Source organism: Bos mutus, chromosome 15 (genome assembly GCF_027580195.1).
Source record: "Bos mutus isolate GX-2022 chromosome 15, NWIPB_WYAK_1.1, whole genome shotgun sequence".
Classification (NCBI taxonomy): domain Eukaryota; kingdom Metazoa; phylum Chordata; class Mammalia; order Artiodactyla; family Bovidae; genus Bos; species Bos mutus.
The window spans coordinates 4,584,191-4,599,864 of NC_091631.1; the positions used below are offsets into that span (position 1 = coordinate 4,584,191).

At 41.2% G+C, this 15,674-nt stretch overlaps 1 protein-coding gene across 1 annotated transcript in view; it reads left to right on the forward strand.

Annotated features, from left to right (window-relative positions):
* NUP160 (nucleoporin 160) overlaps positions 1-15,674 on the forward strand; it is a 43,639-nt gene that overhangs the window by 7,973 nt on the left and 19,992 nt on the right. Inside the window, exons 6-14 of the mRNA XM_005909819.3 lie at positions 172-286; positions 977-1,135; positions 7,790-7,867; positions 8,143-8,240; positions 10,627-10,711; positions 12,210-12,278; positions 13,890-13,973; positions 14,276-14,446; positions 15,376-15,475. Of these exons, the coding sequence (XP_005909881.2) occupies positions 172-286; positions 977-1,135; positions 7,790-7,867; positions 8,143-8,240; positions 10,627-10,711; positions 12,210-12,278; positions 13,890-13,973; positions 14,276-14,446; positions 15,376-15,475 (959 nt within the window). The remainder of the gene's footprint in view (positions 1-171; positions 287-976; positions 1,136-7,789; positions 7,868-8,142; positions 8,241-10,626; positions 10,712-12,209; positions 12,279-13,889; positions 13,974-14,275; positions 14,447-15,375; positions 15,476-15,674) is intronic.

The window sequence follows — 15,674 nt, forward strand, 5'->3', positions numbered from 1 at the left end:
AACCGGACATAAGCCAGATAGAAAGTGTGCTGCCACAGCCCAGCCTAGAAACTTTTGCTCCTTCCGTTAAGATTGTACATTTAAAGTTTTATTTAGTCTCTTAAATTGCAAACTCTAAGGATCGGGTAATTGGCACCAGTAAAACGCTAATGCTCAGCCTTCCGTTTTCAGAGGTGACCAGGGGCCTTCAGATCGTCCCCTGAGCCTTGCTGTGCATTGTGTCGAGCACAATGCCTTCATCTTTGCTCTCTGTCAAGATCATAAACTACGAATGTGGTCTTACAAGGTAAATGCTACATTGATAGTTACTGTAAGTTAAAATAGGATTGCGAATTGTAGAGAAATTGAAATAAGTCTTGTTTCCTCTCGTAAAGATGATCAGATCTCTTACTTTGGAAATGATGGGCCATTTCCAGATTCAGACAGTTTCATTTAATTTTATTTTCCATACACTTCTCCCCTAAATTTTTGTATTTTTATTTTGGAAAATTAAGTCCTACAGAAACGTTGAAGTGATACCAAGTATACTCTTCAGTTCAGGACAAATGTGGTTTTGAAATGCAAGTTGAGAGGCTTCTGCCGGTGGTCCAGTGTTTAAGATTCTGTGCTCCCAGTGCAGGGGGTGCGTGTTTGATCCCAGTGCAGGGGTTGGGGAACTAGGGTCCCACATGCCACACAGTGTGGCCAAAACCTTTTTTTAAGATAAAAACTTTAAAAAATAAAATGCAAGTTGGTAAAATAGTGTTCAACCTTTGAATATGAAACAGCTACTGATTTTATCTATCAGAGCAAAGAAATGTTTTCATCTCAACCCTTTAAAAAAAAAAAAAAAAAAAAAAAAACCCTGTAGGGCCCTTCAGCAGATAAATTACATACGGTGCTAGATGTGATGGATATGCATTCTTTAAAAAGGGAAGGAGTTTTTTTTCTATCTTGAATGTTCTTTAATACCACTTACTAAATCTTTTCTTGACAGGACCAAATGTGCCTGATGGTGGCTGACATGCTGGAGTTTGTCCCCGTAAATAAAGATCTCCGGCTCACTGCTGGGACTGGACACAAATTGCGACTTGCTTATTCCCCTTCCATGGGACTCTACCTGGGGGTATACCTGCATGCACCAAAGCGAGGACAGGTATGAGACAGATAAGACACGTATGGAGTTATTCTACGTGTACTGGCGTGGAGCAGTAGCTGCAGACTCGAGTCTCTTCAGCTCTTCACATCAGCCTCTAGATGTATCTTGCATTGTTTCCACACAAAAAAATGTTTCCACTTTTTGTGCTACTATGTGAATTGAAAGATCTTAAAGGAAAATTCAGGATGAAAGGAAGTAGAGAGTTTAGAGGAACGTGGAAGGAAAGTGAAGTGAAAGGCGCTCAGTCGTGTCTGACTCTTTGCAACCCCGTGGACTGTACAGTCCATGGAATTCTCTAGGCCAGAATACTAGACTGGATAGCCTTTCCCTTCTCCAGGGATCTTCCCAACACAGGGAACTAACTCAGGTCTCCCACATGGCAGGCGGATTCTCTACCAGCTGAGCCACAAGGGAAGTCCATGGAAGCAAAGGTTAACCAAAACCAAACAAGAAAGAGCTAGTTTGAAAGTCTGAGTGAAGAAAATGGAGTTGTGAACGGGATGTAGGTGTTGTTAAGTAGTGCAGTAGAAGTTAATTTTGTGAAATAATTTTGCTCATTATTCAAACATTAACTGTTACATGCCGATGAGGTATTCAGGATACAATACAGTGGTATAATGGTCATCTGAGAAGGCCTTACAAATAGCTGAGAAAAGAAGAGAAGCTAAAGGCAAAGGAGAAAAGGAAAGATATAACCATTTGAATGCAGAGTTCCAAAGAATAGCAAGGAGAGATATAAGAAAGCTTTCTTCAGTGATCAATGCAAAGAAATAGAGGAAAACGATAGAATAGGGAAGATGAGAGATCTCTTCAAGAAGATTAGACATACCAAGGGAGCATTTCATGCAAACATGGGCACAATAATGGACAGAAACTGTATGGACCTAACAGAAGCAGAAGATATTAAGAAAAGCTGGCAAGAATACACAGAAGAACTGTACAAAAAAGATCTTCATGACCCAGATAATCACAAGGGTGTGATCACTCCCTAGAGCCAGACATCCTGGAATGCAAAGTCAAATGGGCCTTAGGAAGCATCACTATAAACAAAGCTAGTGGAGGTGTTGAAATAGCTGAGCTATTTCAAATCATAAAAGATGACGATGTGAAAGTGCTGCACTCAATATGCCAGCAAATTTGGAAAACTCAGCAGTGGCCATAGGACTGGAAAAAGTCGGTTTTGGTTCCAATCCCTAAGAAAGGCAATGCCAAAGAATGCTCAAACTACCACACAATTGCATTCATCTCACACGCTAGTAAAGTAATGCTGAAAATTCTCCAAGCCAGGCTTCAGCAGTACATGAACCATGAAATTCCAGATGTTCAGGCTGGTTTTAAAAAAGACAGAGGAACCAGAGATCAAATTGCCAGCATCCATTGGTTCATAGAAAAAGCAAGAGAGTTCCAAAAAAACCGTCTACTTCTGCTTTATTGACTATACTGAAGCCTTTGACTGTGTGGATCACAACAGACTGTGGAAAATTCTTTAAAAGATGGGAATACCAGACTACCTTACCTGCCTCCTAAGAGATCTGTATGCAGGTCAAGAAACAACAGTTAGAACTGGACATGGAACAACAGTTTCATTTGGAACTGGTCCAAATGAACCAAATCGGGAAAGGAGTGCGTCAAGGCTGTATATTGTCACCCTGCTTATTTAACTTATATGCAGAGTACATCATGAGAAACACTGGGCTGGATGAAGCCCAAGCTGGAATCAGGATTGCTGGGAGAAATATCAGTAACCTCAGATGTGCAGATGACACCACCCTTATGGCAGAGAGCAACAAGAACTAAGCCCTATGGCACAGCCAAATAAATAGATTGTTGGATATTGTGTTTGGCACAGTGCCGGGCCCTTTATGTACATTAACAGCAAATCCTTGGACTGTGTGCTTCCTCTGGACTCACACACCACACATACCATCCATTTAATCCTAGTGGCATCCCAGCGAGGTCGGGTTTGTCGTCCTCCCTCCACTGGAGCTCTGATCCCCATGCTGGGTGCTGATCTGTCTGGGTCCCCTCCTCACTCCCGTTGGGCTCTGGGGTCCCAGACCATCAGCAAACTCCAGGAGACAGTGAAGGACAGAGAAGCCCAGCGTGCTGCAGTCCATGAGTCAGGCACGACTGAGCGACTAAACAAGAGCGATCCCTCTCCAGGGTGCCCTTTCATGTGGATGCCCTCCGCACCCCCTCGGCACTGACACTGCGCTGGTCCACCCCCGTGCAGTGGACGCCCTCCTCGCCTCCTTGGGCTCTAGTCTCCAGCGTGGGCTGTCTCTCTGTGTGAACCCTCCTCGCCCTGCGTGAGTTTCCACCCTGCCCCAGGCCTTCCACATAGGTGGACGCCCCCTCTCCCTGCTCATGCTCATTGCCCGAAGCCAGGCTGCTGCCTGATACAGAGACTCTTCTTAGCCCCTTGGGTTCTTTTTTTGTTTCATTTTTTACCTTTTTGGCCAAGCTGCCTCGCGAGCAGAGTCTTAGTTCCTTGACCAGGGATCAAACCCATGCCTCCTGCACTGGAAGCTCAGAGTCTCAACCACTGGACCACAAGAGAAGTCATTAGTCCGTGGGTTCTTGATTCATGCCACCCTCTCCCTGGGCTCAGAAATTTGTTAGAATGGCCCACAGAACTCAGGGCAACACTCGCAGTTACTGCTTTATTATACAATAAATGCTGAAGATGTAGGTAGGGCAAGGTCCAGAAGGGTCTCGAGGCATTGAGGCGCACCACCGTCCCGGCACATGGATGTGTTCCCCAGCCTGGGCGCTCCCCACATCCCATAGGGATAGGGGTTTTTAAGGAGGCTTCATCACATAGGCATGATGGATTATTAAGCCAGTGGCCTTTCTTCCCTTTCTAGAAAATAGGGGTCTGGGCTGAAAGTTGCAAGATTCTATTCAGGCTTCCTCTTTCTGGTGACCAGTTGCCATCCTGAAGCTACCCAGGAGTCAGCTCTTGGAGCAAAAGGTGTTCCTGTCACTCAGGAAATGCACAGGGATTTAGGAGTCTGTGCCAGGAACCAGGGTCAAAGACCAGCTACTATAACAAAAGATGCTCCTAGCACCTCTGTCACCACTCAGAAGATTGCAGGTGTTTTAGGAGCTCCGTGTCAGGAGCCAGAGACCGACATGTATGTTCATTGCTACTTTGCAGACTCTGATAGCGATTTGTTAACTCTAGATCATACTGAAAAGCATCGCCATCTTAGCAGTATTAAGGTTTCTGCTTCATCAACATGGGATGCTTTTCCATTTAATGTTTTATAGTTTTCATGATACAGGTTTTGTAGGGGTTTTTTAATCAACTTATTCCTATGTATTTTATTCCTTTTGATACTATTGTAAGTGAAGTTATCTTCATTTCAGGTTCCTCATTGCAGGTTTATAGAAATATAATTCACTTTTTTATATTGATTTTATATATACTGAACTCTTTTTAGTTCTAGTAGTGTTATAGTGGAATCCTTGGGACTTCCTATTTATAGGACGGCAACATCTGCAAATAAAGATAGTTTTATTACTTCCTTTCCAATTTATGTGCCTTTTCTTTTTTTGTCTTAATTTCCTTGAACAGATCCTCCAGTATAGTGTTGGATAGAAGTGACAAGAGTTGACACCCTTGTCTTATTCCCAGTTTAAGAGAGAAAGCTTCGGGTGTTTCACCACTGAGTATGATGTTAGCTGTGTATTTTTTGTGTTGAGGAAGTTCCTGTCTATTCCTAGCTTGTTGAATTTTTATCATGAAAGAGTATTCAGGTTGGTGCCACTGTGACATTAGGAGATCAGTAATGTCACCCACTCTTGCTTTTTTGCATAATCAGTGCAAATATTAACACGATGAAAAGGGCAAATGATGTAGAATTACTGTGAAGAGTTTTGACCTCACTGACCCCCTGAGATTAGTCTCGGGGACCTCCAGGTGTCTGTGGACCACATTTTGAGAATCTCTGCTCTAAAGATTACACTGAGATTGGATGTGTTATTCTAGGATTAGGGTCAAAGTGAGCAGAGCTACTACCTCCTTTGGTTTAAGCATTAAGGTTCTATTAATGAAGCCTAAAATCAGATACACTTCATTTTTAGCAGCCATGTAATGCTGGTGTGCCTGTTCAGAGTATAATGAAGTTGAGGTCTTTTTTTTTTTTTTTTTTCTAAACAAAAACTGCTCTTCAGAATGTTTTTTTCTCCCTAACCTGCACATTTGAAGTTTGGTGTTGTTTTTTACAGACTTATTTGTTGGTTGCGGTGGGTCTTTGTTGCTGCACAACAGCTTTCTTTTAGCTGGGGTGAGTTGGGGCCGTTCTTGGTTCAGATGCGTGGGCTTCTTGTGGCGATGGCGTCTCTTGTCGTGGAGCACAGTCGCCGTTGATCAGAGGCCTCTAGGATCTTCCTGGACCAGGGATCGAACCGGTGTCCCTTGCATTGCAAAGCAGATTCTTAACCACTGGACCACCAAGGAAGCCCTGTTTGGTCTTTTTAATCTCTGTAGTAGTTTACATCCATCCCTGTTAGTTTCATTTGTTTCTTCTTGGTTTTCTTTTGGTTCTTTGGACACTAATTCTGTTAAGTGCATTAATCTAATCATTCTCAGCATCATGTCCTCGGTGTTATATTATGCCATATGTATTTCCATCTGGGCTTCCTTGGGCTCAATGGTTAAGAATCCACCTGCAATGTAGGAGACATGGGTTTGATCCTTGGGTTTGGAAGATCCCCTGGAGGAAAAAATGGCAACCCACTCCAGTATTCTTGCCTGGGAAATCCCATGGACAGAGGAGCCTGGTGGATTATAGTCCACGGGGTTGAAAAAGAGTCAGACAGGACTTAGCCACTACATAATAACAATAATAGTTTCCATCTAGGACACTAATGAAAATCTCAAACAGAAGTGCCTTAGACCTGTGATGTGGTCTGTGGAATGGTCCTGGGCCACAAACTGTTACTAGTTTGCAGTAAAATAAATATAGAAACTGAGAGAACAGAAGCATAAGTGATTTGACGTTGCCACAGACATTCATGGTTTCTGTATGTCATGAAAGTGTCTTTCTGAGGGACTCTCTAGCGGCCCAGCGATTTAAGACCCCACGGTTCCCCTGCAGAGCGTGCAGGTTCACTCCCCGCTCGGGGGATTAGGATTCCCACATGCCACCCAGTGGGGCACCCCCCCCAAAAAAAAAAGAATATTAGTCTGCAGCAGGTTAAAAAATGAAAGAAAAAAAAAAGCGTTCCTTTACCACAGGTGGTTTGAGAAGCGCTGCACTAGACCAGCATTCTTCCAACTTTTTGGCTGGAAGATACAACAAATAGTTTACGTTGCCCTCTGGACACCCTTATGTGGCAATGGACATGTAACAGAAAACGGTTTTCATGAAAGTGTTCACCATGGGTGATCAGCCGATAAACTCTTAATCTTTTTTTTTCTCTTAAATGCTGGATGAGACCTACTAAGTTGATTCATGTCTCAGTAGTGCTTTGAGATATGTAGCTTGTGAAATGTAGCTGGAGGCGGGAATGAATGTGACCACTACATATTTTTCTCATGCTTCATACCAGTCTATTTTTCTCTCAAAGGGAATCACTGTATTTTTTTTAAAGCTTCTTGTGAACAGTTGCTTATGTTACCAGGATAGAATCTTCATGGCTCTTATTAGTTTATCGTATATTTTCTTTGTAAAAAAATTATTTAAAATAATGTTCATTAAATATTATTTTTGAGTTTGACATCTTTTTTGTTTTGGCAGTAGAGTTAAATATGAAACATGAATTATTTTGTAGGTTTTTGTAGTGAGGATTGACTTGAGTTGATTTTTATCATGTGTATGTTTTAAATTATTTTTGGTAAAAGCATTAAAAATAGGTTTCTGACCGTAGATTCCACTTCATACCCAAGGATAGCTACCATGGCAGTGGGGATTAGTAAATATCAAGTGTTAGGAGGATGTGGAGACATTGGAACCCTTTTGCATTACCGGTGGGGATGTAAAATGCTACAGCCACTATGGGGTACAGCTTGGCAACTCTTCAATTTCCGTATGATCAAGCAATTCCTCTTCTGGATATATACCCAAAAGAATTCAAAGTAGGGTCTTGATATTTGTACACCCACATTATTAGCAACAATATTCCCAATAGCCATAAAATGGAAGCAACCTAAGTCTCCATCGATGACTGAGTGGATGAACAAGATGTGGTGTTTACATAAAACGGAATATGATTCAACTTTAAGAGGAAAGAAATCGACACATGCTGCAGCGTGGGTAAACCTTGAGGATATTGTCCTAAGTGAAAACACAGACCCTAAAAGACAGGTACCATTATGTCGAGGAGTCAAGATCCTAGAGATAGATAGGATGCTGGTTGCCCAGAGCTGGGCAGTGGGAGGGGTGGGGGGAGGAATGGGGGATTTAACAAATACAGGGTTTCTGTTTTGAAAAACAAAAAAAAGTTTTGGAGATTGGTTGCACAAGTATAAATGTACTTAATACTACTAAGCTGCACAGTTAAAAATAGTTAAGAAGTGCTACTTATATTTTATCACACATATTTTTTAAAAATAAGTTTTTGAATGCTAATAAGTCTTGCTTCCTTAGAAAAATGGCATGTTGGTTATTTCAAGTATTAACTTAGCAACTTGTTTTTTATCAGTTCTGCGTTTTCCAGTTGGTGAGCGCCGAGAATAACCGCTATAGCCTAGATCACATCTCCTCACTGTTCACTTCTCAGGTAGGTTGAATCATGCTTTGCATATCACACAAGTACAGGAAAGAAGTACTGGCTAACTTACCTGTTGTGATGGGATTATAATCTTAAAGTGGAATATTTAGTGAAACTTCGTCCACACGAAATTTGATTTGGGTTTCACCCGGTTCACACGGCACCATCTTCAGTTTTCATGTTTTTACGTCTCCTGCTTATAAGTGTAACTCACCATAAAGTAGTACCTTTTCGGTCTTATTTTAACCTCTTTTTGTTTGTTTCCTCCCTACATTTCTTTCCAGGAGACACTGATTGACTTTGCCTTAACCTCCACGGATATCTGGGCCCTGTGGCACGACGCTGAGAACCAGACAGCTGTGAAATACATCAACTTTGAACAGTAGGGGTCCCTCTCCTCTGTCCTCCTGCCTTGCCCCAGGCAGTCACACTCAGAAAAGAAGGGAGCTCCTTGTGTAGGACAAAAGTCAAATGTGTGCATTTAAAGGATTCAACCCTGGGTTTGCCTGTTTTCTGACATACCTTCTGTTTCATTTTGCATTCTTACCTTAACGGTTTTAGGACAAAAAAAGGATTCTTAGAGTTGGAATGACACAAAAAAATATGCATATATACCATATTTATTGGGAGAGACAGCACATATCCAAAATACTTCTTTTTTTGTTTGTTTTTCAAACAAGCTCTGGGTGGTTTTATTAAAAGTTGTACATGATTGACTTTTTACCAGCCTGTTCTGGCACGACCCGTTCCCCTGCACCCGTGACAGCCAGTGTACAAGTTCTCGTATTTTCCACGTGCTCTGCCAGTTCCATGTTAATACTCCTATAGCGATGGAGGCCTGTTCGAGCTAATATGGCCTAATACTGTACTTCACATTTCCCCGAGGCTGGGTGCTTGGCAAGGATGGCCAGTTTCGCTTTGCCTTGTCTGATCGTTTTCAGCGTTTGCTCGTACCCCAGCACCTACTTTCCACTTTTCATGACGGGTTGGAGCCTAGAGTTGAGCAACTCCAGCGACTTTTTCATGTTCATGGTCTTCCTGCCTTACATGCAGGATGCCCCCAGCCAAGGGCAGCCTCCAGGAAGGCTGGGGAGCGAGAAAGGTCCCCAATACTTGTAATCTGCACATTTCCTTTGTTTTTAAGCAAAGGCCGTTTCTGATACCTACAACTTCCAAGAGTCACTGCAGCGCCTTTGAAGTCTCAGTGTCCTCACCCTAAGATAAAAAGTAGATTCTACAACAGTGCTTCTCAAACTTTGTTTTTTAAACAGGAAACCCTTTTTTTTCCCCCCTCCGAAGATAATGAACTCCAGTATATATAACAAAACCAGTATTTTATGAATATAAAATTATAACACAATTTAACATGTTGATAATCTCTAATATTAGATATGTTTGGTATATCTGTTATTTTTATTTACATGATATTCATTTTAAGATTTTTAACAGTTACAAAACCCATTTAAGAACCAGTTTTGAGTCAGACACTTGTGTAATTCCTGAAACATCTGAAGGATTCCCTGGATCCTATTTTGATGCTCCTGGAACTACAGTTGACCCTTGAACAGCATGGATTTTGAACTGTGGGGTCCACTCAATACATCGATTTTTTTCATAGTACTTACTGTTGGATCTACAGTTGCTTGAATAAGCTATACCTGGGTTTTTGGGGGTCAGCACCTGTAAATCCCCCATGTTGTTCAAGAGTCAACTATAATTGTACCCGAGGGGTCCCTCATGAAACCCATATTCTAGATAAGAATTCTAGGAGTGGTTGCCCCCAGGTTGACCCTGAACCACACCTCAGAAAATAGAGCGTACTCCTCATAGATGGCATTCAGGCAGAGTGGGTTAAAAAAGCAAAGAATCCAGTGTCGGGTGAGTTTGAAATCTGGTTCTCCAACTTACTAGCTGTGAGATACCCTAAACCTCACTTTCGACATCTTAAAATGAGGGCAGTGTATCCTTCCAAGAATTATCATAAGGTATAAATGAAGTGTGGGATTCCCTGGTAGCTCAGCTGATAAAGAATTCGCCTTCAATGCAGGAGACCTCAGTTTGACCTGAGTTGGGAACGTCCCCTGGGGAAGGGATAGGCTACCCACTCCAGTATTCTTGGACATCCCTGGTGGCTCAGATGGTAAAGAATCCACCTGCAATGCCGGAGACCTGGGTTCAATCCCTGGGTTGGGAAGATCCCCTGGGGAAGGGAAAGGCTACCCTCTCCAGTATCCTGGCCTGAAGAATCCCCACGGACAGAGGAGCCTGGCAGGCTACAGTTCATGGGGTCACAAAGAGTTGGACACGACTGAGCGACTAAGCACACACATGAGGTATATCCAGAATTACCCTGCAGAAGGTGTAGCATATGGTAAGTGTAGAATGAAAGTTGGCTATTATTTGTAGATTTGTGTTTAGAGTTTTAATTCAGGAAGATGCCTATTAAGAGAAGTAAGAACACCTCTATAATCCAGACTCTGCTATGAATATGTTTCTCTTTTTGGAAACTATTTTAAATAGAATTGATCTAGGACTTCCTGGTGGTCCAGTGGTTAAGATTTCATGCTGTCATTGCAGGGTGCATGGGTTCATCCCTGGTCAGGAAATTCCACATGTTGCCTGCTGCAGCCAGAAAAAAATAGAATTGATCAAGCAGTAGTTGCAGAGCTCAGCAGCGGGACCCTTCCTGCCCACATACTGCTAACCGCGTAAGCTTCATTTTTATTCATCATCTTTACGTAGACTGATGGACTTTTTTCTCTCTCTAGTAATGTTGCAGGTCAGTGGAGTCCAGTTTTTATGCAGCCTCTGCCAGAGGAAGAAATCGTCATCAGAGATGATCAAGACCCCAGAGTAAGCAACACTGAAGTTTTATATAAGGAGATGATTTACCCTGATCATCAGTTTGAGAAGAACCAGTTGTATTAGCAGAACTCTTTAAGCTGCAGATGAAAGAAACCCACCTCAAACTGCCTTAAGCTGAACATATTGGCTTGTGCTGCTGAGAAGTTCAGAGTTACCTGGTTTCAGCCATGGCTGGAATAATGCCTTTAGGGCTTCATCTCTCCTTTGTCTCTATTCTGCTTCCCTCCTTTTTGGGTTTATTGTTGGGCAGAGCGCTTCTGTTCTAGGTCATGGAGTTGACCCTGGCCTGGCATGGTCATTCTGATCAGAAGGAATAGAATATTCTGGCTTGGCATGAGAAACATGTCCAGCCTGGACCTTCTTATTGTGGAGGGTGAAGTTCAGTTGGGTGTGGGTGTAGGAGGAGTGATTCTTCAGAGAAAGATAAGGGGTTTGTTAGTAAAAGAAAGGGAAATGGATTCTGGGCAGGCACAGACCATGGGTGTCCACTATACTAACCGTGTGAATAGATGCATAAAAACTAGAAACAAAATAAATTCTGATAGAGGTATATGCTATGAAGAACACAACTTTAAAAGGCAATGCAGTAGAGAACAAAACAGGCCACGCTGCCTGTGTTTCAGGGACATCCTCAAGGTAAACGAAAAAACTTGATTCTTTACTGTTAAAATGAACTTAAAGATTATGGGCTCTGGGTCTGAGACATTAACTCTTTGTAAGATTGGGAAACCCATTTTGAGTATCTGAAATTGAATATTGCTCTATTTTTAATCCAAAGAGTTTATTGGCATTTAACTTTGATCTAGAAGTCAAAATCACATGCTGATTTTTAAAAGTTCTTGTTTTTCTCCATTTTGGTCATTTTATAAATGTCCCTCAGAACCTCAGTGGAAGGAAGGAAATTTGAATGAAGGTCAACCAAATTTGCTGCTTATTGGCAAATCTGGTTTATAAAATTTGATCAAAATAATTAGACAATATGAGACTTTCCATTTTGTTCTCCCTACTTCATGTCCCCACTTGTTAGAGCTTATTGCAGTTTCGCTTGTTTGTTTTTTATGTATATAATGCCTGTTCTTATTGGTTCCTTTCCTTTTTATATGTGAACCATAAATGAGGCCTTTTGTGGATGGTGTAGAAACCAGCTTAGTTTAATTGTTCTCTTACTGGTGTTTATGACTAATAACCTAGATAAGAACTCTTCCCTTTTAAGATTGGCGTTTGACAAGCTGACCCACTGAAGTGCTCCGAAGGAACACAGCATTCTCAGTGTAGTACATCCAGTTGGTTCAGAATGCTAGAGGCTTCACTCAGTGTGAAAATATATGACTGCTCCGCCCCTCTGCTCTGTGCAGAGGGCAGAATTTCTACATTCACATAGTAGAAATGCAGACTTTGATTTTAATGTGTTGGATTCCTCATTCAAATTTTTCCAAATTTTATCTTTTTTAGAATGATGCTAATTCTTGCTTCCATGTTCTAACAGGAGATGTATTTGCAGAGTCTTTTTACACCAGGGCGATTCATTAATGCAGCTTTATGTAAAGCTTTACAGGTCAGTGAAAAAATATTTCGTGTTGATCTAAGACTCTCCTATTGCGATCATTATGTAGTTAATGATTACTGTTAATTTTTGTTGTTTTGCACGTACTAACCCCAACATAGTTTTGCGATCGTACATACAGGCGTTTATAAATACTGTTGTAATTTTTTTTACTGTTCTTTCCGTAAGAATACCAAGAGTCCCAGTGTGGAGAGAGGATTGAGGGCACTTTCCCACTGATAGTAAAGAAGAAACTTGTACCATTGTAAAAACATACCTACTACACTGTAAATACTCTCTATACTAGAAAGAAATTTTAAATGTTTTCTTGGATAGGTTTGCTGGTACAGTTTTTTACCCTTTTGTTAGTACAGCAAAGGTCTGACTTGGTTCGGGTTTAAGAAAACTCTTAAAAAAAAAATCTAAGCTTCAAAGTTATAGGGTATAAGAGATGCAAGTCACTTAGACTTCATTAAATTGCCACTTAGCTTCATGAATTTGAAATAATCACTCACAGAATTAAAAATCCCTTAGAATCTCCTGATCTGACCTCCCACACAAAGCAGAAATACCTTCTGAGGCTTCTCTGACAGATAGGTAGTCAGCTTCTAATTGTCTCTGCCTCCAGTGACAAGTATCTCAGCTCCTCCTGTGTGACTTATCATTCAGAACTGTGCCATCTGAAAGTTTATCCCAGGGTATTCCCTGGCAGTTCTGTGGTTAGGACTCGACACCTTCACTCTGGGGGCCCAGGTTCAGTCCCTGTTTGGGGAACTAAAATCCCACAAGCCACGTGGTACAGCCAAAGAAAAGTCCATCCTGGTATTAGATCAGATTTAATCCTGCATCATTTAGGTGGCATCTTTCTTTGTGAACTTCACAGAACATGGCTCTTTTCTATAAAGCAGCTCGTCAAGTATTTTAAGCGTTTTCCGTGTTATCTTTCTCCAGGCTCAGTACACCCAGTCCCTTAACTTGCTCCCAGGTGATGTGGTTTCCAGATCCTTGACTTTTCTTCTGGGTACATTCTTGAATATCTGGCTGTTCTGTGTTTTCTTTTTTCTAATAAAACTCCAGGATGACACAATCACTTACTTCTAAGGCATTATTTCTTTCATCTCATCAGCACTTCCTGTTAATGGTAATCAATGTACGATTTCTCATGGTGTCTCTTGCAGACTGAGATCCTGAATAATTAGTAAGGCACCGATCACAAGCTTTACTTTAGGAGAGTCTTTCCCAGTAGAGTGACCTACCTCCAGCACTACTCTCGCTCACCTTTGCGCCTGTCAGGATGTATATATTTGGCATCATCTTCCTTCCAGCTGAACAGTAGATGTTATGTTTCCTTTTGTTTTTTGTAATGACCCAAATGTACCCTATTATAATTCTTGCAGGCTCATGAGTTTTTATAGTTTATCCTGGACTATATAAACTATTTCAATTTGCTGTGATCTCACAATTAGAAATTATTTGCACAATGTTAAGAGTAAATGTGTTATTTCAGGCATGTCCAGCGTCTAGTGTATTGTTATATATTGCCTTAGCGTCTTCTGGAGTATTTTTCATTTAGTTTTTAGTATTATGTGGCACTCTAAAGTGTCTCTTTGTGTCTCTTTTCAGATTTTCTGTCGAGGAACTGAGAGGAATTTAGATCTTTCCTGGATGGAACTAAAGAAAGAAGTTACTTTAGCTGTTGAAAGTGAGGTGAGGTTTGATTAAAGAAAGAAAGACAATTTCTTTCATCTCACTGTGGGGCAGATTGGTACCAAGAAATTGTTCAAATTGTTCATTGGACCTTGTTGCTAAGAAATATAAAATTCTAGACCTTTTAATTAAAGAATTAGATACATATTTACGGAGGCTATGGCATATATACTTTCCTATAGTTTAAGGAATATTCACTTCCCTATAGTTTAATAAAATGATATTAAACATTTATGTTTGGTGAAAGAAAATATCCCAAATGGTATCAAGAGTTTCTTTTTTCTTTTTTTTGTCTTTGCCAGCTCCAAGGAAGTGTAACCGAGTATGAATTCTCCCAGGAGGAGTTCCGAAGTTTACAGCAGGAATTCTGGTGCAAGTTCTATGCCTGCTGTCTTCAGTATCAGGAAGCCCTTTCCCATCCTCTTGCCCTGCATTTGAATCCACACACAAGCATGGTGTGCCTGTTGAAGAAAGTAAGAGAGCAGAAACACACGGAAGAACTCCTGTGGGCTGTTCAGTGGGTCTTTCAGAGTGCAGTGTCTGTTGTATACTGGAATTAGCTTTTAGGACTTTGGTGGGTTTTCTCTTGAGGGGGGGAGGGCAACCTCAGAATTATGGTTAATTTGTGTTTAAATAGTCTTCTGCACTATTTACACTTTTCTGCATCTTGTTCACCTGTTACATTGAAGTGATTCCTAATTTGAAAGTTATGAGAATAGCACAAAGCACTTCTAAATCCCCTTCACCCAGATTCACCATTTATTAACTTTCATTTGCTTTTCCTCTTGAGCCACTTGAGAGTTAGTTGTAAATATCATGCCCCTTGGTCCTGACACATTTTAGCGTGTACCTAAGCACAGCAGCATTCTTTCATAACTGCAGCACAATTTAAAGATCAGGCAGTTTGATATTGGTTTATATTCAGATTTTACTAGTTGTGCCTAGAATTTTTCTTCCTTGATCTAGGATCCAGTTCAAAGTCTTGCATATATTGAGTTGTCATGTTTCTTTACTTAATCTCCAACTGTTGTCAGCCTTTCTCTGTCTTTCATGACACTAACTTTTTAAACTACTTATTTATTTGGCTGCATCTGGTCTTAGGTGCGTCCTGTGGGGTCTCCGTTGCCGCGTGCGTACTCCCTAGTTGTGGTGAGAAGGCTTAGTTGCTCCGGGCCACGTGGGACTTAGTTCCCCGGCCAGGAATCAAGCCCTTGTGCCCTGCATTGCAAGGCAGATTCTTAAGGAAGTCCTGACGTTGATCCTCTTTGAAGGTTACACCTGTTATTTGGTAGAGTGTCCTTCAGTTTGGATTTGTCTGGGGTCTCCTCATGATAAGATTCAGGTCTCAACTATTCTATACCTTTAAACACTGAAAAAAATAATATATTTTTTATATTTTCAGGGGTACCTGTCTTTCCTTGTGCCTTCCTCATTAGTGGATCATTTGTATCTCCTCCCTGATGAGAATCTTCTGACAGAGGATGAGACAACCATATCTGATGGTAAGAGTGATTATTATGTCCACATCCAGGCTTCTTTCTCCATAAGCCCACAAAAAACATCGACGGCCACTGTGACCTTTCCTGGTCAGTGTACCTCATTGTACATTTAAAAAAAAAACTGAAGAGGCCTAAGCATCTCCAAGACTTCAGATAGCTACCTGTCATGTATTCTTAATATCTTTTAGTATAATATTAACTA